We start from the raw sequence: 27,945 nt of genomic DNA, 5'->3' as shown, positions 1-27,945 counted from the left end.
TATCTATCTCTCTGCTCTCCCCTTCATTCTTTTTCTTCTCTCCATCTGTCTTTTCTCCCCCTCCTCCATGTGTCTCTTCTCTCGCCTCTCCCTTTCTCCACCCCCCCCTTTTCTTCCTGTAACTCTTTTCCCTCCCTCTTTCCATTTTCCTGTCCTGTACGGTCTATTCCCGTCCTCCCCCCCTTCCTTCTCTCTTCCCCTCTCAGACTCTCCCTCCCTCTTCCTGTCTCTCTCTTTCCTTTCACTCCCCTTATCCTAATTGCCTCCCCCCACTTCTCCCCGCCCTTCCCGTTCCCGCTCTCTCTCTCTCTCTCTCTCTCTCCTCTCCCGCTCCCTCTGAAGGCTGGAGGTGGTTCCTGCCGGGAGGGAGCCCGCCTGCCCTCCAGGACTGTGTATCCCGGGAGCCCCGTCTGCCGTCTGCCTGGCTCCTTCTCCAGCTCTGTTTCCGTCTCTCTTTGGCCTTCCTTCTGCCTCTGCCCAGGACCCACAGTTGGTCATCTCAACATCCAACAGCAGTTTTAACCACTGATTCTTGAGGTCACTCATTCGAGTGACCCCCTGAGCACATTTCTCCCACTCACCTCCCCCACTCACATATACAGCATCCCAGAACTGGGAAATGTGCAGCACTAATAATCCCAGTAGAATTTGGGGGGTGGGGAGGGCTCTCACTAGAAACTGTCCCAGAAGCTAACTGCCTTGGGGGGAGGATGGGAGACAGATATGCAGTGAGAAGGAGGGTTTAAGGGGAAATAGGGCCAAGGGGGGAGGGGATGGACAAAGAGAAGCAGGGCTTGACCAGGAGTCTTCTCTAGGCACCTGGTAGGACCACTAGATTCCAGGTAGTAGGGTATACTAGGCAGCAGACTGGACTGGGAAAAATTTTGGACTTGCAGATCATTAGACTTGGGTTGAAGTCCCAGCTGTGACATTTTCTTGCTCCTTGTGGGCAAGTTGCTTCAGCTTTTTACACCTGTCTCTTATGTAAATGGGGGGTGCTGCCTCTTACGGTGGTTATGGGAAACTTGAGAAAGATGAATTAATACTGGCATCTAAGGGGGGAAGCCACAGGGAATTTAAGTGCCTCCTGATCAAACTCTCTTTGACTCCCTGCCCACCTGGAAAAACCCTTATTCAACTCTGGGCTCTCCTTCCTCCCCACTACCCCCCCCACACACACACACACACAGGAGGTGAGACACTACCTGGGAAAAATCCAGGTGCCACCACCAGATGCAGGGCAGTTGACTCAGGGGCTGTCATTCTTCCTTCTGACTCAGAACTAACCTGGGTGTGCCCCAGAGCACTGATCTCCTCCCCACAAATGGGACACCCGCCTAGTTTTACCTGGTTGGTTTCAGATTCGGATTGTGGGGAGGGGAGCATCGGCCCACCCAGTACATATGGGAAAACCAAACAGTCCCAATGCACCTCCTCATTTCAGACATAATAGAGGGTAAACACTTCAGGCTTTTATGCACTTGCAGCATAGTCAAGCTGGAAGGCCCAGAAGATCACCTGCAAATCTTGGGCCAATGAGGACACTGAGATCTAGAGAAGTTAAATGACTTTCCCAAAGCCACACAGGAAGAAAGTACTCAGAGATCAGGCCATTCAGTCCCACTCCCTTGTTTTACAGATCAGGTTAAGTGACTTGCCCAGGCCCTCACGTGGGTAGTAAGTGGCAAAGCCAAGCTTCCAGCCCAGTCACTTGGACTCCAAATCCAGGGCTCTTCCCATTGTGTTCACTCAGATTATTTTATCGCTCTCCTCTAGGGAGTGGTGGTGTTTATCTTTCTAACCCACTTCCAGCTGTTCCCCCTTTATCTCTCTTGGGGGCTCCTTTCCTGACCTACCAGCCCTTTCTTCCTGATGCCCCACTCCCCTTTGTTCCTCCTTGCTGCCTTCTCCTGCACCCAGTCTCCAGGACACTGTCTCTAGTTGCCAGAAGTTCCTTCTGAGCAGTTGCTGACCTTTCAGGGCAGAGTCATTCCAGGAGATTGCTGCACCCCAGGTTTTGGCACAGCATGGGATTTTAGAACTCCAAGGACCCGGCTAGCCCTGGCTGTGCCACTAACACATTATGTCCATTCTCACAAGTCAGTTTGCCTTGCTTCACTTTCCTTCTCTGTAAAAGGACAGGCGACTTGGACTCGATTGTCTCTGAACTTCTTTCCAATTTTCATATTCCCAGTCAAATGTATATGCAATAATCTTCCCATCAGATTGGGGAAGAGGACCTGGGTGCTGATTACCAGGGTCTGAATTTATTTCTGTTCTTTTTCTAAAAGTCAGTTAGCCGCCATAGACCTGAATATCTTCCTTTACAAAGTAAAAAGTTTATAGAGATGGCCTCTGAGGGCCCTTCCTACGCTAAATCTATGATTGTAGGATTCTAAGTGTGTTTTCATCACTGACCTTTAATAAATAAGGTCCCTTTCAGTCTTAACATTCTGATTGTTACTTCATGACTCATCTTTTTCGAGGGAGCCCACCAGTTCCTGGAGCCTCGAAAACTCAGTGTAAAGAAATAATGAGAACATCTGGAAATCCTAGGAAGTCAAGTTCCTCCTAACCTTATTTTCAAGTTAGGCCTTTGAAAAATGGTGATATTTGGGGAATTCCATTCAACAGTCATTTATTCAGTACAGTATTCAAGATAGCACAATAGGGCTGTAAAGATGAAAAGGGAATTGTCTATGTTCTCAGGAACTAATTATCTAACAAAGTATTTGATACTGACACAAATAACTTTCCTACAAATTAGAAATGGTTACACACATAAGAATTTAGCACAGTGCCTAGCCCATAAAAGGTACTTTAGAAATGCTTGTAGATTAATTGATAGGAAAGAATCCAGAAGTGCAACCTGGGAGATTCAAGGAGGGAGGAAATTCTTTCTAAGAGGGGTAGTCAAAGAAGGCTTCCTGGAGGGCCTTGAAGGTATAGAAAAATTTCAAAGAGAAGAAATAAGGCAGAGTCTACTCTAGGCATGAGGAAACACACATGTGGCTGAAATGAGTGGAGGGGAGTAATGTGAGCTGAGACTACAAAGGAAGGTGAGAGTCAGAGTACAGAAGCGACTGGTGGCAGCTGAGCTGCCAGAGAAGGTGTTAATTGCATTATTAACTCTTAGTAAGCCCGAGGAAAACTAAAGAACGTCTTTTCTAGATTGGTAAGGTAGCAGAAACACAAGGCTGGGAGGCAGGAGGCCTAGGATTCAGACCCAGGGGCCTTCATTCCTTTTCACTTCAGATTCATCATTTCCACAAATATTTGTACAAGTACTTGGTATAAATTCTTCAATGTGTCTGTGAAATCATTGATGTGAGTACTAGACCAAAACCCAGGAGAGGCAACATGGCATGGTAGAAAGAATGCTGAACTTTGGGTCTCAGGATTTGGGTTCAAAATCCTGGATCTGCTACTTACTACCTGCGTGATCGTGGGCAAGTCACTGAACCTTTCTAGCCCTGAAGATCTTCATCTGTAAAATGGGAGAGAGGGGTTGAATGAGATGACCTTTAGAACTATGTTCCATACGATGCCTTTTCCTTCTGTCACTCCTTGTCCCATAAATCCTTCGATCCAGGTCCCCTCATCTGTAAAACAGAGATAATAATATAAAAATATTTTTTTAATGAGAATTATTAGGCTACTTCAGTATTTCCATTTTGGTTTTGGTTAAAGCATTCAACTGTTAGGCACCCCTCTTTATGTTACCCTAGGGACATTTAGAAATGTGTTTTCAGTCTGAAACAGTAGCAGAGTTGGACTTTTCCCACATTCAACCATCTGAAATCTCCTGAGTCCTGTTTCCTCTGTGATCTCATAGCAAGTCATTCCTTTAGCCATAGAAGGATGACTTTTGCCGAAAATGGCCCTCTACTAAAAGCCAAGAGACAGGGATAGGAGGAAGGTTCAGTTGGAAGGAAGGATATTTTTGGAAAGTTGATGACTTTTGAAAACTTCATGCAAAAGCAGCCCACAGCGGGGAGGAGATAAAGCCTAGAGGTTTCTGGGAAAATATAACTGAACTCCAGGCAGAAAAAAAATATCCACTCTGGCATCCTCTAGGAAAGTGGAGAGTCAAACATTCTGCAGACACTGCATCCAGACAGCTGGTTTCATTTAGATTTTTGTGTGATTAGCCGACATCTTCCTGTTACTTTACCACTTGGATTTAGTGAGCCTCTTTTACCATATAAGGAAAATCCTCTGTAGAATGTGGAAGGCTTTGATTGCAGGAAGAGGTGGAGTCCAAGAAATTACTAGCAGTGAATGACTAAAAGTGATGGGGGAGAGGGAGGGTTTTGTTGTGTGTTTTTTTTTTGTCCACATCTCTGAGTGAGAGATCTTTGCTGCTTGTTGAAAAGAGTTCAGCTGTAGAATTTCCTCTGCTAGCAAGAATTTGCTTTTTAACAGTCTTGATTCCTTCTAAGAAAGAAAGGCGGAGAAGGGAACCTGCCCTCAAGTATCGGTAGGAAGACTAGAGTTTGATGCTCCAGACCAGACCCCAGAAAACATATACACCAGTTGACAGGGCAGAAGCAGTCCCTTAAAATAGCTATTTGGTTGTTTCCGTGAAATCTTTCCTCAGATCAGTGATTTGTAGAAATAGAAAATCAGGAAAGACCTGTCAAATCATCATCTTTTTCTCTGCTAGTTCTGAGTGGTGTCTGGCAACAGTCATTACCTCTCTTGTCTGTTTCTCAGGGATTGAGTTTTCCCTCTACTGGGCAACCAAGCCCCATAGTTAAGAAATGCTTCTCGACACCCCCTGTGTCTCTCTCTCTCTCTCTGTCTCTCTCCCTCTCTCTCTTTCTCTTCCCCTTTCTCTCTCTTTTCCATCAATAGTCTCCTATACCTCCAGGTTTTGCTTTTTGAAACAGTTTTTTTTTTCTTTCTCTGAATTTCTACACCCAGCCTTAACTTGGAGCTACATTGTAATACCTACCTTTTCTTCTATATAAGGCACAATGACAGAATGGCTAAAGGACTAGACTACCAAGTTGGGAAAGGCTAGATTTAAATCCTGCTTCAGCCATTTATTAGCTATTTAACCCTGGGCAAGTCACTTAACTTTTCCCAGCCTCAGTTTCCTAATCTGTAAAATAGGACTAACACTTGCACCTATGCGACAAGAGTTTTGTAAGAATCAAATTCATATAAAGCCTTTAATTCACTGCCAGTAAATGTACATCTAAGGTAATCCACATTGGCCTCGATCCATTCCTAGGATTCTGAGCCCAGAAAGTCCAGGATTCTAGGACTGGTTCTGTTGCTAGATGGTGATTTCCATGAGTTGCTGGGACCAAAAAAATTTATCACCCAGGAGTCAACATTCTAGACATAAACCTTGCTATATTTAGCTAAGTTGGTCCAGTTTTTCACTGGAACCTATCTTGAAAGCCCACCCAGCTTGTTAGTCCTTAGAGAGGTTTCAATCTAATGGTATTGCCTTCAGGAGATCAGGGTCATTTCAGTGCCATGAGGAGGACTCAGAGGAGAGCTATTGTGAAAGAATTGGGGATAAACATATAACTGACTGGTTAAAGTTTATACTAGCAAGCTACATGGCTCTAAGTGAGTCACTTCTGGACTCTATGCCTCAATTTCCCTGCTGTTAAAATTTGGAGACTAATATTGCCCTACCTGGCCAGAAGTTCAGATTTCTAACTCTAACATTCTCTATTCCAAGATATCTCTCAGCTCTGAGAATTTCATAGAATTTCAAACACTCTGTGCTAAAGACTCTGATAACAGGGTGTAGTGGGCAGATCACTAGCCTGTGAATCAGCAGACTAGAGTTCATATTCTGGCTCTTCCACTCCCTAGTTATGTGACTTGGAGACTGTTACTTTCTCTTTCCAAGCCTCATTTTCTTCTTCTATAAAATGGGGAGGAGAATGATACTTGCACTGTAACATTCCTTACACCTTTGCTTGGAGGAAATCACTTTTTAACCTTACAGTACCATAGAAACATAAGATATTATTGTGCTATCTACATCTCAGAAAGGGCATCTAGGTAGCCTGGAGTCAGGAAGACCTGAGTTCAAATCTAGCCTTGGGTACTTCTAGTTGTATGACTCTGGGCAAGTCATTTAACTCTGTTTGCCTCAATTCTTCATCTGTAAAATGAGCTGGAGAAGGAAATGGCAAGCCACTCCAATCTCTTTGCCAAGAAAACCCCAACTGGAGTCATGAACAGTCAGACACAACTGAACAATAATAACACATTTTAGCATCATTTTGGTAGTCATTAAATCATCATTAAATGAAATGCTAGAAGGGGACACTCTTTTAAAAAGCCTGAAGGCCTATTCACTTTTGAGGCATCTTGGCATAGGGGTAGCCCTGGCTGATCAAAGCCGGTGCCAGTTAAGGGCAAATTCTGCTGTCTCTTGCCAAGCTTCAAGTATAGACCTAGCAACAATTTGTACTTTTAGGAGCAAGGACGAGCCTTGCTGGCTCATAACCAGAAGATTAGCCACCAGGCAATTCAAAAAGTCTGGAATGGGCATCCGCACTACCAAACAAAAGCACAACCCTATTAAGGTACTAGGATCATAGATCTAGGGCTGGGAGACACCCAAGGCCCTGAATTTTACAAATGAGAAAACTGAGACATAGGAAAGGGAAGTAAATTGCTCAAGGCCATGGAGATAGTAAGTAGTAGAACCAGGATTTGAACCTGGATCTTCTGACTCCCAATCCAGTGATCTTTCCTGCATCCTATAGCATCCAAACACAGACTTGTAGTTGGAAAGGAAAGGCCATCTGAGCCAATCCCCTCATTTTACTGATGGGGAAACTGAGGCCAGGGGAGTTAGAATTGATTTGCTTGTTGTCACATAGGGGGTAAGCATCAGAAGTGGGAACTGACCCCAGGTCTTCTGAATCCAAAGATCTGTTGTTCTTTTCCACTGTACTATTCTGCTCTCGTACTTTTGCTGCCCCAAAGCCAAGGGGAAGGGAAAAATGAAGGGTGTTCATTTGATCATTTCTGGCCAATTTGCGGCCTTTCCTAATTCCCACCCTAGGGTATTAGTCAGTGGTCCTCTCTCCCCTTCCTCACTAAAATTACTTTGCATTTACTTGTGTGATGAAGTCAAGACCTGGTTTGTTCCAGTCTTTGTATGAGTCCTTAATATGGTACTTGGGTGCTTAATAAATTCTTATTAAATATAATTGAATAGAAGACAAATCAAGATGAGGAAGGAAAGGGAGGAAGAGGAAAACTCTGTTTCTTTTGTATATATGCACAAGGAATCTGTGGTCTTCCAAACAGGCAGCAGCAAAGTAGGCACCCTCATCCAAGGCTCCACTCAGATCCATCTGATCTGGGCTAGGGCCTGGTTCTAGAATGTCTGTGCTCTCGAGGAATTTTGTAGCAGGCCCTGAGACAATTGCTGACTTTCGATTTTCAGGGAAGTCTCCAGAAGATCTTAACCTCACACTGTGCAGGTCCATTGTGAGTTCCCAGAGATAACAGCTGATCTTTGGAAGAGCACAAGGCTTTCTTGTCCATTCCCTCACACCTGGTGACTCCCCAATGTAACATCATCAGAGGGGAATGTTTGTTTGCTCTAGGACCATGAGATAATGTATGTAAAGGACCTTGGCAAGCTTTAAAATGCAACATCATTGTGAGTTATTATAATTATATATGGGAAGGGCAGGGGTTAACCCCATTCTCTCCCCCATTCCCTATTCCTGAGCACTTCTGTGGTCTCCCAGAAGGTAACCCCCTCTCTCCAAGACTCATTCCTGGCCGCCAGGAGTCTGGGCAACAAGAACAGGAATGGACTTGCTGAAAGGGGTATCTCGGAGGTGGTTGCTGAAACTGGATCCCAGTGCAGTGGTGGGTTTTTTATTTTGATTTCTTTTTAACCCAAGTGCCTGTGTCCACTATGTAGGCTGAAGGAGATGTGGCAGCTCTGAATCGACGGATCCAGCTAGTTGAGGAAGAGTTGGACCGGGCCCAAGAACGTCTGGCCACAGCCCTGCAGAAACTGGAGGAGGCAGAAAAGGCCGCTGATGAGAGTGAGAGGTAGGACTCAGCATGTTACAAGAAAGTAAGCCCAGAGTGGATGGGGGTGGGGCTCCCCACAAAGGGAAGGAGAAGAGAGTGAATGAAAGGCATGTTGCTGTTGAGCTGGCTTCAGAGTTGTATATTTCAGCCAATGTTCACTTGAAAAAAATCTGCCAAAAATTCACTCAAAGTTTAATGTTCACTGAAAAAAAAATTCTCCACTGTTTTCTGACACCCACTTTTCTTCTTAGAATTCTTAAGGCTTTCAATCTTATACATATTTTAATTCATGGAGGGGCAGGTAGAGCAAATGAAATCAGCCATAGAAATGAAGTTGGAAGGGATTTCATAGGTCATCTCGGCCACTTCCTACGCCAAATCAAATTGTCCCTACCATATCCCCTCACAAAGAGGAAACATTTCTGTTGTTGGAGAACTCCCTACTTCCCAAGGCAATGTATTCCATTTTGAGGCAGGTCCCATTGTTTACAAGTTCTTCCTTAAAATTATTGAATCTCAATAATTGTGAATTGAAACCTGTGAATCATCTCAGCAACACCTCCCAGCAAAGCAGTCACCCAGCCTCCAGCGATGGGCACTTGGTTGGCGCAGACGACCCTCAAAGCCCCTTCAAGCTAAAAAAAAAAAGTCTGCCTCTGTGATAAGAATTCAGTCCTGAAAGAACAATGACAATGAACAGTGGCACTCTTCTACTAACTTTAGATCAATGATCCTGAGGCAGCCCCATTCTATTGTTAGATAAATCTCAATGATAGAAATTTTTCCTTTTACTTGGCCAAGGATCTTCCAGCAAATTCATATGATCACAAAATTATATATCTGGAAGAGGATTTAAAGGTCACTTAGATGAACCCTCTCATTTGAAGAGGAGTTAAGTGACTTGCCCAAGATCACACAAGTAGTAAGTGGCGGCAACAGGATTTGAACCCATTCCCAGTCCTCTGACTCCAAATTCAGGGTTATGACCTCTGCCTAGTCTATTGGTCATCTGTGCGATCATCCTCCCTTCTCATTTTACAGATGAGAAAATTGAGGCCCAGACAATTAAGTTGTCACATTTACTTACCTAGAAAATGGCAGACTTGAACCTGGGCCTTCTGATTCCAAGTCCAATGTTCTCTCCACTATTTCATACTTTTGGTCCTACTTCTTTCTACCAAGACTAAGCAAAATAAGTCTGATTCCTCCTTTACTTGGAAAAAAAAGTACATAAATGGTTATTAATAGCCCTTTGGCAGTTTATGACAGCCAACTGGAGAAAACGTGTGCTAATTCCCATTAATAATTTCTCTTTTGATAAAGTCTAAGTGGCTACTGTTTCCTTCCGATACTGGGCAGCCATTCAGCAGCTCTCCTGTACAGTTGGCAGGGAGTCTGAGGGGCTGAGCCTGGATTGTGCTATGTGGATCACTTAAGGAAAAACCTTTGTCATGTTCAATGGGTTCCTTATGTAACAGCGATGTCGGCTATTACATGCCACATCAGCCCTGTTGAGAGTAGCTCAAGTCTGAAATCCAGAAACAAAAACTTTCATCACCAGGGCTCTTGTCTACCCGACAAACTGAAAAGCATTCACATCTGAATTCTCTCCCTTGACCAAAAGAATCCCAATCTGACATTACAAATTGGATATCCCCAAGGGCTCCCCCTAGGTGGAATCCCCAGATAAATCAAAAGTCCATGCCTGGAATATGTATCTGTGTCATTGTTCTTTAAAGACTGAATTCTTATCATAGAGGCAGACTTTTTGTTTTAGCTTGAAAGGGGCCTTAGGGATCACCTACACCAACCAAACCCATCCCTATTTTATGGCAAAGGGGGCTGAGGTCCTGAGAGGTTATAACCTGCCCAGGGTCACACGTTGGATAGCAGCATTAGAGGTCCATCCATCCCAAGTGTCCTGACTCCCATTCCAAAGCCCTTTCTACAACAATACACCACTCCCATCTGAAGGATATAGGGATAAAATGGCTCCTATGCTTAGTTACCCAATATACCTAGTTTGATGAATAAGATTCTAGAGAGGTAGGTATGCTGGAAAGGAACCGGGACTTGAACTTAGATCCAGAAGACCTGGATCCCTGTGGCCATGCTCTTACAAGTGTCAGTTTCCTCATCTCTAATTTGGGGATAATAAGATTTGGAAAACTTGACCCATGAATGCTTTTTCCAACATGTAGTGTGCAGCTAGAGGGCACAGTAGGTACAGTGCCAGGTCAGAGACTAGAATACCAGGGTTCAAATCTGGCCTTTGATATTAGCTGTGAGACCCTAGGCAAGTCATTTAACCTGATTGCCTTGTTTCCACAACTGTGAAATGGGGGGTGATAATAATAGCACCTGCTTCCCAGGGTTGTTAGGAGGAAGAAATAAGACAGAATTTGTAAAGCACTTATCACAATGCCTGGAATATAGTAGGTGCTTAATAAATGCTTGGATCCTTGCTTCCAACAAATGGGTATCCTGTGTAATTTGTGTTGTAGAGACTGAAGTTTTTCTGCTGCTCTAAAACCTATCTTCTAGAGTTTTGAACCCTTCGATTTGCTGAAATCCTTAACCAGGGCATCAACCCCTTGATGCCCTAATATCAGGGAAATAACGTGACATAATGTATAGGACACTGGATACTGGGGTCAAGCCCCATCTCTGTTGCTTGCTAGCAAATGATCATTGGCAAATTATTTAACAATTGTCATCCTCAGCCACCTCATCAGCAAAATGGGCACATTAATATTTCTAGGACATCCCTTATAGGGTTACTATAAAGTTCACATAATAAAATGTACGTGAAGCAACTTGAAAATTTTAAAAGAGCTATGTAAATGTCAGCTATTAAATTTATAGTAATGATGATGATGTAGCTAATGGCAGTGGACACAGCATTTCTTTAAAAGTGTAATACCATACAGGCATGTTGTTCTATTCTGTAGTTAATTTTTATTAGCCCAGACTGTGGTCTGATTTTTTTTTTCAAGACTGCGGGCTCATGGATGAAAGGTAATTTTGCATATGGCTCCAAAGCAGTATGGTAGAAGGGAAAGGGTTTCTGCTCTCCAAAGCTGGTAGTCAGAAGAAAGTAGAATTGTAATCCCAGTGCTACTGCTGACTTCCTGTGTGATCTTAAACTGGTCACTTCTCCCTGTGGGCCTCTGTTCCCTCATATGTTATGTTGGAGGGACCTGGGCTAGAGGAGTATTAGCAGTGAAGGATCAGAGAGCTTTTTCTGGGTTCCCTACATGGTCCAGTCAAAAGAGCACTCATTCTGGAGTCAGTGGGCCTGGATTCAAATCTCACCTCTGACACTATACTATCTCTGTGACTTTGGGCAAGACACTTAATCTCCCTGAGCCTCAGTTTCCTCATTTGCAAAATGAGGTACTAGATGGACTCTATCCTCTGGTCTCCTCCTGTTTTAAAGTCAGAGATGTTGGAATTGATGGCTTCTAAGCCCACTGCTGACTCTGACATTCTGTGTTCAAAGGTTGCCTTCTGGCTTACATGTATAGAGTAGTGACCTGGGAATGAGGAAAGCCTGCATTCAGACCCTGCCTCTGATACTTAATTTATTGACCATGGGCAGTCACTTACCCCCTCATCTTCCTCAACTATAAGACATGGAAGTTTTACTAAATACAGCTGGTAGTGATCCTAGAGACCCAATCTATGATCCTATATTGTCAGATACCTTCTGCTCAAACATCCTGAGTCATGAAGTCCCTCCAGCTCCTTATGTTCTCCTATCCCAACTCTCTATTCTAAAGTTCCTTATGGCTATAACATTTTAGGTTTTACATTCCAAGGTCCCTCCCAACTCAAACATTCTATGTTTTAAGGACTCTTCTAGCTCTGATATCTTGTCTTCTAAGGATCCTCCCAGTTCTGACTTTCTGTTCTCTAAGGGCCCTCCTAGCCCTGACATTCCCTGTTCTGAGGGCCCTCCCAGTCCTGACATAATGTGTTCTAAGGGCTCTTCCACCTTTGACATCTGTATTCTAAAGGCCCTGTTATTTCTATTGTACCCTGCTAGAACTGAGTTCTGAGTTAAGCATTTCTGGTTCTGGTGTATTGTTTGAAATGATTGTGTAAGGAAAAGACCTGGACAAAGCAGAGTCTCTGTTGACTCTTTGCAGAGGAATGAAGGTGATTGAGAACCGGGCGATGAAGGATGAAGAAAAAATGGAAATTCAGGAGATGCAGTTGAAGGAAGCCAAGCATATCGCAGAGGAGGCTGATCGCAAATATGAGGAGGTAAGGCCTAGGGGCCAGTGTCACAGGAAGTGGGAGAAATGGAACTGTTGATAGAAAGAACCCAAAGGGTCCTTCCTAAAGGAAGCTCTTGGTGAGTTGGATTGGCCCCTTATGTTTTCATGTTTGTTTGTCCAAAGATAGTTATTTGGATATGAGCCCATTTCCATAGGAGGCTAAAGCAACCAGCAACTAAGGGAGCGACAGTGTACGGAGTAAAGCTACCAAAGCAGTGGTTTGGTGTCTGGTGCTCAGAGAATTGGTTGATTCCCTTTTCCAGTTTGCAGCTGGTGATGGTAGTATCTTGTGGCTATTTGGGGGTATAATATTGTGAAGGATCTGAGGGGCTTTTGCTGAGTTCCCTTGCATGGTCCAGTGGAAGGAGCACTGGTTCTGAAGACAGAGGACCTGGGTTCAAATCTTGGTTTTGACACTATTTCCGTGACTTTGGGCAAGTCGCTTAATCTCCTTGAGTCTCAGTTTCCTCGTGCTTAAAATAAGGGATTTGGACTGGATGGCCTCTGAAGCGCCTTCCACCCTTAGGTCTGTGATCCCTCTGCAGGTGATTAATAGTTAATCATTTGTATAATGCTTGGAGAGGCAGCATGGTATAGTGGCTAAAAAGCTAGCCTCAGAGTCAGGATAGACCTGGGTTCAAATCCTGCCTCTGACACATATTGCCTTCATAACCCTGGGTAGGTCACTTAACTCTTAGTACCCCCCAGGCAACTTTCTAAGACTAGGTTGTAAAACAGGGCCACAATTTTTTTTCAATTGTACATTAAGGAGAACCACAACAAAGCTCTACTGTCTTCTCAGCCACCTAAGGAAATCATGAAAATGTACCTAGGAAAATGGGCAAATGCTGGGACTGTGCTGTAGGTGAGGAGAAGCCCAGAGCCTTGCTTCTGTCTTTGCAGGTAGCCCGTAAGTTGGTCATCCTTGAGGGTGAGCTGGAGCGAGCAGAAGAGCGTGCTGAGGTGTCAGAGCTGTGAGTACCAGGGCCCTGGGAGTCCCAGCATGTGGGCAAACATGATGCCAAGGCTAAGGTCGGGGTGCTTTTCAGTGGACCACCAAACTGTCTTTCTCCTAAGTGAGCAGATATGTCCTAGAGCAGGATCTTGAGGGGCCCTCAGCTCCTGACGTTCATCCAGGTCACCCACGGGCCTACGCAGCCCCTTTCACCCCACCCCACCCCAACCCCTTACTAAACTCTGTACTGCTGCTCCAAGGAAATGGCACAGCCTCAAGATGAGGATCCAGGAGGTGTGTTGTTAATTATAGTCTACGTGGCTGTCTGTGCTTATTAACCTGACAGGCTCAACCCATGTGCTGATTCTGCTGAAAGAGATTGGGAAATCGGGGATGAAGACTAGCCTCCCAGAGAGTCTCATGTCTTTAAAGAGGACCACTTTGATGCCCCATCCAGGCAGCCCTACCTTCCTACCTTCTCCTTAAGAAACTGTCTATGGAAAGCAGCTTATGCCAGGCAGCATTTGCTTTTCTGTTGTTCTCTAAGTGTCCCTAAGGGAAGCAGGAAGCTTGATCCAGATCTGACCAGCTTAAAAACAAAACCAAAAAAAAAAACCCTCCCCCTGCCTCAGATAAGAGTGTCAGCCTAGCACAGGATCTTAAGTGAATGGAGATCTGGTTTCATTAATTTACCCCAATATCCTCTGTCTTCTCCAAACCACCTGATCCAGATGCCTGACTATGGTCCCCCAGATTCTTGGTCTTTAGCATTCTTGCTTCTCACTTGAGACCTAACTATTGGATGGGATTCCTCAGTTCTGATTTCACAATGCCTAGGCAGCCTCACAGCCCCACCCTTGGCAAGAGCCCAGAAATCCTTAAAAGGGGGTGGAGGAAGCCCTGGAAATACTCCCGGGTCTGCCACGCCTTTGCATGGTATGGTACAATTTTGATAAGTGTGTAGCAAATATGTCTCAGGAAATCCATTTTTTAAAAAGGGAAAGAAAGAAAGAAAATCCTCTAGCTAGTAGCTGAGTTTGTAGCTGGCTGGCCTGTCAGGACCCTGACCACAAGAGTGCTCCCCTGGGTGCGAAAGCCCCCTGAATAGATCAGTCAATCAGCAAGCATTTATTATAAAGTGCCTACTACTACAAAACCTAGGCATTGAGCTAGGCGCTGGAATACAAAGACAAAAAAAGAAAGTTCCTGTCCTAAAGGAGGTAATGTTCTCTCTCAGGAACCAATCTCATCTATTTCTGCTTTTCTGGGCCCCTGATTTGCTTTTCTCTTTGTGCAGTAAGTGTGGCGATCTGGAAGAAGAACTGAAGAATGTCACCAACAACCTGAAATCCTTGGAGGCTGCATCTGAGAAGGTCAGGGGGTAGCTGGTTTTCCTCTGGGCAGTTACCTCAACCTTATTTGATCAATGATTGTGGGAACATTTAGGATCTAAAAATGGGCCAAAGCCTTAGAAACTGTACCTTGCCCTGAGTATGCCTCTGGTTCCAGGTCTAATGGGATTTTCTCCTCCATTCCACCCCTTACAAAGGAAGGCATTCAAAGCCTGGAACTCCCATGGCCTGGGTGTGTAACATCATCTTCTATTGCTATCAAATAGATAGACAAGCTGAAATGAAGAGAGAAGTTAACAGAGGGATTCCATGAGCACCCTGTTCTAAGACCAAAGGGTCTTAGAAGAATCCGGATTCCTACAAGTCCCTTGAAATTCCATTTTGCTAAAGATGTAACTACTTTGGGACTCAAGCAGTCTAAGGACCTCAGAAATTGGATTTTGGGGGGAAGGGAGGGAAGAAGATTCAATGACCCCAATACCAAGGATCATCCCAAACCAGGATGTCACACTATTGTTAGTACTGTGTGTGTGTGTATACTCACATATATATAAAATTATCAGTGATTTAACTATATACACATACATACGTGCATGCATGGTTGGCTAAAGTAACCTCATACTGACTCACAAGATCCAACTGTTAAATTTTCAGTGTGAGCATTTATATCTCAAAAACTAGTGATTACAAATCAGGGCTTGATTTATTATTTCACTGATTTTGTAGACCTAAGCAAGTGATGGATAAAATGTTAATTATGCAGATTAAACATAAAAGTATATCACATACTTTTTTTTTTCCAGAGAGCTGGCTGTTGAACAGTTATCAGCACATCTCTATATATGCATATATGTATTGTATGTATATATGCATATATTTGCATAAAACACTTTATAATATAATCTACAAAACATTTTCACATATCTTCACAACAACCCTGTGAGCAAGGCAGATATTAATATACCCATTCACCAGACAGGGAAACTGCAGCCCAGAGAGGTTAAGAATTGTTCTCAAGGGTATACAGCTAGATAGTCACAAAGCCAGGACTGTACTAGTATCCCACCTCTCAAATAAAGCATTTTTAATCAAGTCCCTCAGGTAGTTTCACAAAGACAAGTTGGAGGGAGTTTCTTGCTCTGAAATATTTCATAGAGAAATTCTACCTTCCCAAAACATTTTTTCCTCTGTCTGGTTTTTAAGCATTTATTAAGTGTGTAAAGCACTATGCCAGGTACAAAATGTAGATGAAACCTGGTTCCTGGCCTCATGAAGTTATAGCCTAGCAAGAGGATAAGAAACAGGACTAAATATATGATGAGTACAGTAGATACAAACTATATTCCATGAATCCAAGAGAGAGGGCCTTGGCAAATGGAGAATAGGGAAGAAGGTTGGTGAAGCTTCAGGGAGGTGGTGGCATTAAAGCATGGGTCACCATTCAGGAGGCAAAGAAAAAAGAAAGCCATTCCAGGCCTAAAGAACAATGTGAGCAAAGGTGTGAAGCCAGGCAAATGTAGAGTATGTTCAGGAGATGGAAAATAACCCAACTTGCCTACAACATAGCATAATTAGAGAGGAGTAGTTTCTGAGAAGTGTGAAGAGGTAAGCTGGCTCCAGGTTATGGAGGGCTTTGAATACAAAGGAGTTTGAATTGTATTCAATAGACAATAGGGAACTACAGGAGATTTCTGAATGGAGGAGTGAGGTTATCAGATTCATACATAAAAATTAGTCTGAAAGCATGAAGCATGTGGAGGATGCATTGGGTGGGACTGGGGGTTGGGAAAGTAGGGCATTGAGGTGGTGCAATGGGTAGAGCACCGAGCCTGAAGTCAGGAAAACCAGAGTTCAAATCTAGCCTCAGACACTCACTCACTGTGTGACCCTATGCAAGTCCTTTAACCTTGTTAGCCTCAGTTTCCTCATATGTAAAATGAAATGGTAAACCACCCCAGTAGCTTTGCCAAGAAAACCCTAAATGGGGTCATGACTGAGCCACAACAGGGAGTAGAGACAGAAAGACTAGCTAAAAGGCTGGTACAGTGTTGCAAACAAATGACAATGAGGACCTGTGCCAGAGTGGTAACTGTGGGGACAGAGAGGAGGAGACAGATCGGGGAGCTATTCCAAAGGTGAAACAGCAGAGCCTGATGACTGATTGGATAGAAGAAGTGAAGGAGAGAGATAAGAGTCCAAGATAATCCCAAGGTTACAAACATAGGAGCCAGAGGTGAATGGTGCTGCCACAGGGAGAAGAAATGAAATCCAAAGGAGAACAGGCTTTGGTTAAAAGACATTTAAACGCAGGTGGCTTGCTTATTAAATTTGCAGATGACATGACAACAGGAGAGATAGCAAACACACTGGATGACAGAAGGAACACTGTAAAAGATCTTGACACTGGGCCAAATTTAAAGATTCATTTTATGAGGGGAAAAAATATAAAGTATTCACTGGGAATCAAAAAGTCGACGTCACAAGTACAGTATAGGGGAGGCATAGATAGCTAGCCCTTCCTCTGAAAAAATGAAAAATCTAGGGGATTTAGTAGACTCCAAATTCATTATGAGCAGCAGTCAACAGGACACCCAAGAAAGTAGATGTAACCTTGGGCTGCATTAAAAGAGTCAGTCCTAGGACAAAGTAGGTGCCAATGTGTGGGCACAACACGTCTGGAGCGCTAGAACTCTGGGAGTCTCACTTTAGGAAGATCATTGATAAATTGGAGCAGGTCCAAAGGAGGGTCACCAGAATGGGAAAGAGCCTTGGGTTCATACCACATGAAGCTTAGCTGAAAGAACTGGGGGTTAGACTCAAGGTTCTTCCTCTCTTTGGGTTGTCATGTGGAAGAGAGATTAGATTTGTTCTACTCTGTCCAAGATGACAAAAGGAGCCATGGATGGAAATTGCAAGGAGGCAAATTTAGGCTTGATAAGAGGAAAAACTTCCTGACCCATGAGTGCTCTCCTGATGTGGAATGAGTCACCTTAGGACGTGGTAGGCTTGTCTCACAGGGAGCATTGGATGGAGCTTTTTCAGATAACATGTAGAAGGGATTCCTGTTCAGGGATGGGTTGGACTAGATGACTTCTCAGGTCTCTCCTTCTAGCCATGGGTATTGTGGGGCTCCAAGGATTTGGTGGATGTAAAGTACTCTGCAAACCTTAAAGCACTATATAAATGCCAGTTATTAGTATTATTGTTAGGCTGCAATTTGGGGGGGGGGAGTACTTCATTCCTTGAGCCTTCTATTATTGTCCTCCTGCTAAGCTCAAGCAATGTTTATAGACTAGGGCAATACAGGGGTGTGCTAACAATTTAACAGTTAGGCACTCAAGGGGGATAGTGTGTGCATACACTTTTAAGTGAATCTACATTATTAACACTTATTAAGCCTAAAAAAAAATCCACAAAACAAAATTCAAGCTCTAAATTGTGCTGATTGCTGAGCTATAAATTCTCACACTGAAAATTTAACAATCCCAGCAGTTTAGAGCTGTGTCCAGCACATCCCTGCTTCTTAGTGCTAGGTCTCTATAAGCTTGGTTCAAAGGCTAGTCTCTGCATGGAGTAAGGAAACTGTATCCCTTTCTCTTGCCCTTTTAAAATCACATTGAAGTGTTGTTTTGTTTCCTTTTGCAGTATTCTGAAAAAGAGGATAAGTATGAAGAAGAAATCAAGCTTCTGTCTGACAAACTTAAAGAGGTCAGTTTCCTCATGGCAGTGACTTGCTGTTTTTCCCAGTGCTGGCCTTCGTTGCAATGGGTTTGTCTTCTCCCTTTTCCTTAGGCTGAGACCCGGGCTGAGTTTGCAGAAAGAACTGTTGCAAAGCTGGAAAAGACCATTGATGACCTGGAAGGTATGACATGCCCATATAAATATGTTCCCTTCGCTTCTCAGAAGCCCCAACCCCCTTACCAGAAGGCTGAGGGAGTGCTCAGAGGGATTGCATTTTTCCCACAAGAATCTTAATACACTGGTACCAAACTAAGGCTTCCCCACTAGGTTATGTTACCATTTTTCAGAAGAAATTCTAGCCCTGCCTAGGCAAGTCTTGTCAATTCAAGAGGCATTTGTTAAATACCTAAAACATGCAAAGCACTGAGTTTCTGTGACCCTCAGTTTCCCCACCCATCAAATGAGAGATGGACTAGAACAGGGATAATCTTGTTTGTGTCATGGACCCCTTTGGCAGTCAGTTTGGTGAAACATGAATCCTTTTTCATTATAATGTTTTTAAATTAATAAATTAAATATATATAGCATTACAAAGAAAAACAATTATATTGAAATACAGTTATCAAAATATTTTTTAGAGTAAATTCATGAACTCTAGGTTAAGAACCACTGGATTAAATGATCTCTAAGACCTAAAAGAGGTCACAGAATTGAAAACAGGTTTCTTAGAAAACCTTACCTAGATTTTTCAATAGTAGTAATTTTAGATAACATTTTTATAGCACCAATGTGCCAGTCACTGCGCTAAGCATACAAATACATTATTCAGGGGTGCTTTGTATTTGTAATATTATATGAATGTATGTATATGCATGTGTGTATTTATGTGTGTGTGGTTGTAGATATATTTATATATGTATATATGCATATATTTGTATATGTATGTATGTGTATATATATACATATATAATGTACATGTATTTTTAAAGATCCTAGTTCTTGTTACCACCATTCCATTTTACAGGTAGAAAAACTGGGCTAGAGAGTTAGGTCTTACTTAAATAGCAAATAAGCAAGTCAAAGTAGCTCTGCTATTTAACTCACAGATGGGATCATAGTCAAGTGACTTGGGACCTGAGTTTTCAAAGCATGGGAAAAGATACCAAGTTACAATCAGCAATGTTCAAAGTCTTGTCTTGGGTCCTAGGAAACATAGATTTTAAACAAGACATCATCCCTGCTCTCAGGGAACTCGCAATCTAGTAGGGCAGTGGTGTCAAACTCAAATAGAAATGGATATGGACTTAGAAAATATTAAGTAAGTGCATTAGAGAGTTATATAGCAGTGCTCTCTGATATCTGAGGGTGAAAGGAAGGTTAGTTGGAGAAATAAGACATGGTCCCTGTCTTTAGAGAGCTTAGAGTCTAATAAGAGCATAGGTGATATGTGCACAGTTGGACAAGGAGGATGATCTATTTAATATACAAATATTATGTTAAATTATATTCTATACTAATGTATGTTATATATTTGGTATTATATAAATATAGTTTAAATATAATATTTAATAACTGGATGAAATGATGCCATTAGAAATCAAAAATAATTGGGGAGGTGAAATTTGTGCCCCGAGAGGCCTAAGTGTTTGAAGCATGTCCAATGTTCAACTGTAATGTTCCAATGTTCCAATGACCAAATCCTCCATCCAACTTTAAGCAGTTTAGACATTATTTCTTGAACTTTTGGTTTTTCTTTCACTTTCTCTCATTTACACATTTTCCTCACTTTTTTTCTCCCATTGCTCCTCTGTTATCGCTTCTTTCCAACCCCTGCATTCTCTCCCTTGCATTCCTTCCCTCTGTTTGTTCTCTATCGGTCCCTGTGCTCGGCAGACGAGCTGTACGCCCAGAAACTGAAATACAAAGCCATCAGTGAGGAGCTGGACCACGCACTCAACGACATGACCTCTCTCTAAAGGGCGTTTCCTCTCTGTCTCTACCATCCTGCCACCTCTCCTACTTAGCCTGGATTTAGCCTTTTCACTGTGACCAGGGGTCTTAGGGGGCTTCTGGCCTTTACCATCTTTACTTAGCTCACTCACACCATCCTCTAGTGACCATGTCTATAAATGGCCTATTAAAAATAAAGACAAGCAGGCTGGATCTCTAAGCTTTCTTCTTTCTTTTCCATTTTCCCCCTTGGTACTTTTGCACCATCCCCAGCTCTCTCCATGGTTCAAACACATGGAAATTTAAATTGATTTCTTAGGGAAGGGCTCTTTTCAAATTCATTTATTTGAAAGTTGATTTAATAAAGCCTACAAATTGATTTAAATAGTGCCTTTTGGGGCGGCCAGGTAGCACAGCGAGTAAGAGCACTGGCCCCAGAGCCGGGATGACCTAGGATCAAATCCAGGCTCGGACACTTAGCACCCACCCAGAAACACCTGGCCATGTAACCTTGAGCAAGTTACTTAACCCCAATTGCTTTAAAAAAAAAAAATTAGTGCCTTTCAAGTTTACAAAGCATTTTCCTGATTTTTGGCCAAAATACTAATTAAGACCATGTTTGCATAAGCCCCTAAGCACAGAATTTTACTAGGGTTCTATCATTATGGCTGATCCAGTTAGATGATAAGTATAAGAGTTAGCTCATATTTCTATAGTCCTTTAATAATGGAAATGCTACTTTCTTCACAACATCTTTGTGACATTGGTATTTCAGGTGGCATCATTCCCATGGTATACAGATGAGGAAACTGAGCTACAATGATGAAGGGTCTTGCTTAAAGATCAACCATTTTCAGGAAGCTTCTTTTGAGGGATAGAATTAGGGACTGGGTCTGTGATTTCAGTGGTATGGAGAACTCCCAGATGAGGGAAGCTTGAGCCCAAGTCTTTGGGGCTTCAAGGCCAGCCTTCTGTGTCCACTATTCTATAGTACCTCTTCCTTCTTTTTAAATAAATAAAATTTAGCTATAATTTAGGTACACTGATTGAGAAGATAGCAGACACCACAAAAGCAGCACAATTTCTAACCTTGGGCCAATGGTGGATGAAATGATGCCATTAGAAATCAAAAATAATTGGGGAGGTGAAGTTTGTCCCCCTGAGAGGCCTAAGTGTTTGAAGCATGTCCAGTGTTCAACTGTAATGTTCCAGTGTTCCAATGACCAAATCCTCCATCCAACTTGAAGCAGTTTAGACATTATTTCTTGAACTTTTGGTTTTTCTTTCACTTTCTCTCATTTACACATTTTCCTCACTTTTTTTTTCTCCCATTGCTCCTCTGTTATCACTTCTTTCCAACCCCTGCATTCTCTCCCTTGTATTCCTGCCATAGTTGTAACTATGGCAGGGCAACTGGGTTTTTGACTCATATTCCTAAAATCTAGAGCAGGGCTTCTTAAGCTTTTCCCACTTGCAACATCTTTAAGCAGTTTGGCAGCATTTGTTGGCAATGTGTGGCTAGAGGACATGCACAGTGCAAAGTACCCATGCTTCTATGTTCAGAACCAAGGCAAGCACTAACAGACACGTCAGATTCTATAAGAGTTTGATTTTTAATTAATTTTGGGTAGTTACATATATTCAGAAACCTTTTACTGTTGCCAAATGTTTTGCAACCCACAATTTAAGAAGTGCTGAATTCTAGAAGATAGAATTTGTGGTCCTGGGTGGTTGAAAAAACAACGGAACTTAGTATCTAGTTAGCAAAACAAATGAGTTAAAATAGGAAACTAGCAGGTGGCCTGTATTTCCTCTGCCTCTGTCCCTGGTGCACTCCTTCCTGTCCCAGCCCCACCCTTTCCTCCCAGCTGTGGCCTCCCAGTATTTTAGGGTCTCCACCTCCAAGTGTGGAGGGTATACTTTAAGTTTTATGCCCCCCAGGCATAAAGTTGCTTTTGTGAAGGAATGTGAGGCTTCCACTTTGTAGTCCAAGGGCCTGGGTGCAGTCCCAATTGTGCTTCTCAATCACCTGTCTGACTAAGCATGTCACTTCCTCTGCCTGTCTCATTTCTCATATCAGTTATATGAAAGGTCTGGGCTAGGCCATCTAGGGCTGCTTCTAGCTGGTACACTGCATGATCCAAAGCCTAGAGGTAGATTGTTCCCTGGGGGATGGGTTGTATTCTAAGTTCTATATTTCAGTTTCATTTCATTTGTTTTTCTTCATCTTTTATTCATGTCACACTTGTAGTAAAAGGCACTTCACAGATCATAATTGGTAATGGGATATAAATTCTGCTCATAGTCTTGGAGGATGGCAAAGCTTCCTAAATTAAAACTCCAGTGAGATTCACCTATTCATTCTCTGGCCCCTAGAGGAAAATAAGGAGAAGGGCCAATAAAAAGTATGCTGGAAATTAAGGGATGGAATTCTTCTAAAGGATGACAGTGGTCCTTGGGGAGGGAAAGTAATGTGACATTTTCCTCCTATTGACCCCTGAGGAATCAGATTTTCACATGTCTTTCTAAGCCCCACAAATTCAGAGAACCACTTAAAATAAAAACAAGGATGGCGCTCCCATTTCTGTAGTGATTTCTAGTTTAAAAGGTTCTTTCCTTGAAGTACCCCTAAGATATAGAGACCACAGGGAGAATTTGCCTCAACTTGCACACTTAGGCATATTTGACTTAACTTCACACAACTAGTAACACAGCAGGGCTGGCACTCAAACCCAGGCTTTTGGCTACAAGCTTCTTGCATAATACTGAGCAGTCTCCCCTAGTCCTTTCAACAATCTGCCAAGCCTGACTTGGGAGTCAGAAGGACTGAGTTTGCATCCTAGCAGTGTGACCTTGAGTTCCTGTCCTCATCTGTCAGGGGATAGACTTCAAGGTCCCATCCAGCTTGAATAGCAAAAGTCATTTTCCCTCTCTAAATGCCAGTTTCCTCCTCTGTAAAATGGGGATACTTGCTTCTTGGGGTGGTTTTTAGGAAAGTGCTTTGTAAACCTTAAAGTACTATAGCAATGAAAGTTACAGTGAACCCAAATTCTTTTATATGTCTACACACACACACACACGCTTCTTAGCTCCAAATGCCTCTTCCTGGTGACCATTTTCTTTCACTCTAACCTTTAACATACCTTCTGCCCACTCCCATCACATAATGTGTATTTGGACAAGTTAATGAATGGGATGGGTTTGGTTGCTGTTTTTTCTTACATAAAGCCAAGTCGAACCAGCCCAGCCCTTCTCACATATTTGTCTTCCATCATTCCAGACATCTGTAAACCCTACCCTTTGAAATAACTGTACAGCCACACCTGACCAATCACTTTTCAGAATGCAACATCTGACAGTACTTTCTTCACAAGAACTATATTTTAGGGAAGCAGCTACAATTGGAACCCTGTTGCAAATTTCAGAACATGTTCCCACAAACAGAAATACTTTCTTATGTAATCTAATGAAATAGGTATGCTAATATCTCAATCATCGTCACAAGATAGTAAGATACAAGAGATATGATATTCAATTTAATTCAACCAACATTTACTATGTGGGAAGTTCTGTGCTTGGCATTAGGAATACAGAGGTGAAAAACAATCTAGCACCTGAACTCAAGAAGTTTATAGTCTTGTATAAGACCTATACAATTGCAATTCAAGACATCATTCAATTGGGCAAACCTTTATTAAGTACCTACAATGTGCAAGAGTTGGTAATGAAGTACAGAAACAGGGAGTTAGAGAATGTGACATGAAGAGAAAGAAAGAAGTCACTTAGAGGTAGAAGGTCAGAAAATATTTCCTGGAGGGGGTGGCTCCTGAGCTGAGGAAAGGACACAAGCAAAGACTTGAGGCAGTCTTTACCAGACAGTTGCCAACATCAGCTGTCAAACCATGGGTCCACCCAACATAGCATCATATATTTCAAGCTAGAAAGGCCTTGTTTTGCCCATGAGAAACTAAGGCCTACAGAAGGAAATTGACATGCCCAGCATCATACAAATGATAAGAAGCAGAGCCAAGATACAAAGCTAGCTCCATTGACTTCAAATCCAGTAGTCTTTTCCAGTATTCTTTGCTGCCTCTGCAACGCTCTCCAAACCCATGATGACTCAACTTTAATAGCCTTTGGTTTAGAGCTTTGTCAAAAGCCTTTTGAAAGTCTAAATAGTTGTAGTAAAAAACCTTCCCCCAACTTCTAAGTCAGATCCTACTTTTTCTTTTTCTGTAATGTGCCTACATTCTTCTGGTATTACAAAGTTTTCCTTGACCATGTTCTTTCTCTGTCTTTTTCAAACCACTGTTTTTATCTCTTCCTGCTCGTTCTAACACAGCACTAAATAGAAATTCTGTGAATTTTCTGTCTTTCTTATCTGTATCACCAAATTAGGAGTTTAGTAAAATGACTAAGGTATAATTAAAAGTGAAGTCATTGCATTGCCTTGCTGGGGGGAGGGGGTTGATTTATTTAGTTTGTTCAGTAGCTAACCCTTCTAATAAGTAACCCTTTTGTGGTGCTGAGATAACTCTGTACTCTTCGAAGCTTATGTTAATGGACCTGGTCCTACCAAGCTGGAAAGGCTTTTGGAGGGGGACTGGTGAGAAACTCTGTCAACTGATGGTCAGCATCAGTAAGTGTGGAAAGGCTCATTTGTCACCAGATGGCTAACTACCAAGTGATTTTTTTTTTTTTGCCATAACAACTCACAAAGACTGTCTACTGAGGTGTAAAGGGACTATTATGTTGGAGGAGATGCCTGCAACAGTGAAATCATGCATCCTTGCAGTACTGAAGGTTATATTAGAAATGCAGTAGAACCACACATAAAAATAAAAATGTGATTTGCATATCTTTGTAGAAAAATTGGAATTGGAATCTCTAGGATCATTTTTAATACTCTTAAAGGAGAAAAAAAATGAATTACAGTATTGTGCTTTTCAGCCAAAAGAACAAGTAACATAAGCAAAAAAAAAAGTTATCTAATGAAAGTTCAGTTTAGCAGTGAAGGTGATATAGTTGACATGAGTTTCTGTTAAGCTGGTCTAAGTCTTTTGATAAGCTTGGGTGGGTTTAAATTTTTTTTAATTGTCTTTAATTTTTTTTACCCCACTCTTAATCCCTACCAGAAAAACTTGCCCAGGCCAAAGAAGAGAACGTGGGCTTACATCAGACACTGGATCAGACATTAAACGAACTTAACTGTATATGAATCAAAAAAGAAGAATTTTGTTTGCCAGAAACTCAAGAACTCCATGTTGTCCTTTTCCCTTGTAAGAAGTTTCTTCTATTATTGCATCTTTTCTTTACTGGAAATGTCAATCAAATTATGAATACCTGACCAATATTTGTTATCAGAGAGGCTTTGGGCACCAGTTACATCTAGTTCCTCCTTTCAAACAGCACACTAAAGCTTCTAGTTGAATTTTATCCTTAAATTGCATTTTTTTTATCCTTAAATTGCATTTTTTTTTCCTTAGGCAGGCAGGGTATTTAACTTAGGCCAGAATCTCCAAGATTGAGGGCATTCTGTTACACTCTAGGTAATAGCAGGGAACCCAACTGAGCTACTGGATCATGCCTGGGTTGATTTAAGAACACAAGCATTCCAAGTCACTCTGAGACTTTTTACAGAAGGGCAGGGACCAACCATCTCATAAAATGGGTGGGGACTTTCCATCCATGGTGAAGAGGTTGTTTTAGGAAGTCATAAACCACAAAGAATGGCCTAATTATTGTGCCCCTTCCTCCTACTCCATACTGCAGGGCAAACATCCTCTGAGCAGTCACTGAGAAAATACTTTTTAAAGATAATCGACCACATCTAGATTTTTTTCTGGATGAATACTTGAGGTTTCATTTTTCTACTGGTCTAAATAGATGGCTTGTATAAAAACCCAAATTTGGCCTACAATTGATGTTACTTTCACTGTATGCCTGGCCTATTTTTTTTTCCTTTAAAAGAGTTCTCATTTTAGGATTTTAGGTGAGATCAGCCTATATTTGGACCAGTATAGTATTTTACTAACTTCTCTCATTTAGGAGTTGACTTCTGCAAAGCAACTGAAAGTCTCATTCCAAATAAGGAACTATGTTTGTTCTGTTCCCTGATTTCTGTATGGCTGAGCATCAGTAATAAAGTCAGCCAGCAATTCAGTGGAAATTCATATGGCAGCCTGTCTCTCCAATGGTTGTAGCATGGTAGTGCTTCCCATTATTGATTCCAACCCTTTTCTGTGCCACTTTCTGTGTCCATGAATCTGTTAGCTAGAAAGACAAGGCTAAAGGTTTCTTACTGTCACCAAAGGAGAGATGAAACTCGAATTGTCTTAATTTTATTTTAGACTGCCATAGTATGGCAAATGGAAGATTTGGGGATTTTGATCCCTATTTTTGGGACCAACTTAATGAAGACCAAAAACCTCCTGATTTAACTGGATTCAGAGAATCAAATAGACAATGCCTATTTGTTGTTGCTAAACGGTTTCCTTGTGTACAGCTCAGTGCTAAAACATTCCTTATTCCACAGCAATGTGGAACAGATATGAAGACTCAAGTTTACAGTTGTGATTCAAAATTACCCTGCTTCTAGCATATAATCCCAGTCCTCATTCCTATTTATTAAGCATCACACTACCCAGAAACACACTAGGAAATGTGAAGCTGAATGAAACCAGTGCTTCTCATTTAGATCTTTACCAAATGTATCATATGTAATAGTATCACCTTTTTCTAGCTTTTGGTCAAATAAATTTTTACATAAACCATTTTGAGTTTTTGAATGTGTTGTGGTATGTATGTGTGGGTGTGTGGGTGTGTGGTCGGGGAAGACATGGAAATGCTGAATTTTTAAATTATCAGTGGATATTTATAAATGGAAATATCCATTATACTCATAAATGAAAATACCTAAATCCACTTTTTCTCATGTAGAAGCCATTTCAGCTAGGTAGCCACCAAAAACTATAATAATAAAGCACACCAAGAATGTTTTTTTTAACATGTAGATCTTATAAACTAACAGATTACCTCTCTGTCTTCATTATTTGAAATCTTCTCCTTACTCTGTGCACTACCAAAACACCAAAATGGCAGGCTCAATATGCATTATTTTATTCCTTCTGCAAACTTTTTTGGACCACTTACCAACTACGGGGTACTAAGACATGGTCTCTAATGGAGTTTTATGTTCTGGTAGGGGAGAAATACCTGGATACAAATAGTAATAAAAGTAAAATATTATAAGGGTAGGGAAAACAGGAGGGAGAGAACCCTTTCATTTGGATGTATCAAACTCCAGATCTTATAAAGAGTTGTGATCTTTCATGTAACTGGCTTAGAAATGAAAACAGGCAGAGCCACTAAATGTTTACTGGAGTGGTCTGGGGAATGCTTTCCATTTCAATTCAACAAAAGTGTCCACTGCTCTGTGAAAGGTATACCTAACACAAGATCTTGACAGGTTGTAAAATTGGCCAAATCTAATAAGATGCAATTTAATAGGGCTTACATGGAAAATATTCCACTAAAAAATTAAAAAAAAATCAACTTCATAAGGAAGGCATGGCTATGTAGTAATTCATCTGAGATCTCTAGATATTTTTTCATGGGCTGCAAGCTCCCCATGAGTCAACACTGATATGGCAGTAAACTAATGCAATCTTGGACTACATTAAAAGAG

At 42.0% G+C, this 27,945-nt stretch overlaps 1 protein-coding gene across 2 annotated transcripts in view; it reads left to right on the top strand.

The window, feature by feature from the left end:
• The window catches only part of TPM4 (tropomyosin 4), a 27,730-nt gene extending 699 nt beyond the window's left edge, over window positions 1-27,031 (top strand). Inside the window, exons 2-8 of one of the 2 annotated variants that reach the window (XM_069102130.1) lie at window positions 7,922-8,055; window positions 12,189-12,306; window positions 13,224-13,294; window positions 14,573-14,648; window positions 18,273-18,335; window positions 18,420-18,489; window positions 25,394-27,031. In XM_069102130.1, the coding sequence (XP_068958231.1) occupies window positions 7,922-8,055; window positions 12,189-12,306; window positions 13,224-13,294; window positions 14,573-14,648; window positions 18,273-18,335; window positions 18,420-18,489; window positions 25,394-25,476 (615 nt within the window). In that variant the 3' untranslated portion in view covers window positions 25,477-27,031. Of the gene's footprint in view, window positions 1-7,921; window positions 8,056-12,188; window positions 12,307-13,223; window positions 13,295-14,572; window positions 14,649-18,272; window positions 18,336-18,419; window positions 18,490-20,201 lie in introns of both variants that reach the window. The other variant, XM_069102129.1, reaches the window with a different exon arrangement.
• Window positions 27,032-27,945: the final 914 nt, after the last annotated feature.

The sequence above is a fragment of the Petaurus breviceps genome, unplaced genomic scaffold, assembly GCF_028583685.1.
Source record: "Petaurus breviceps papuanus isolate PSGF00001 unplaced genomic scaffold, PetGlider_PUasm1.0 523, whole genome shotgun sequence".
NCBI classification, from domain to species: Eukaryota; Metazoa; Chordata; class Mammalia; order Diprotodontia; family Petauridae; genus Petaurus; species Petaurus breviceps.
This window is presented reverse-complemented; position numbering and strand designations above follow the sequence as displayed.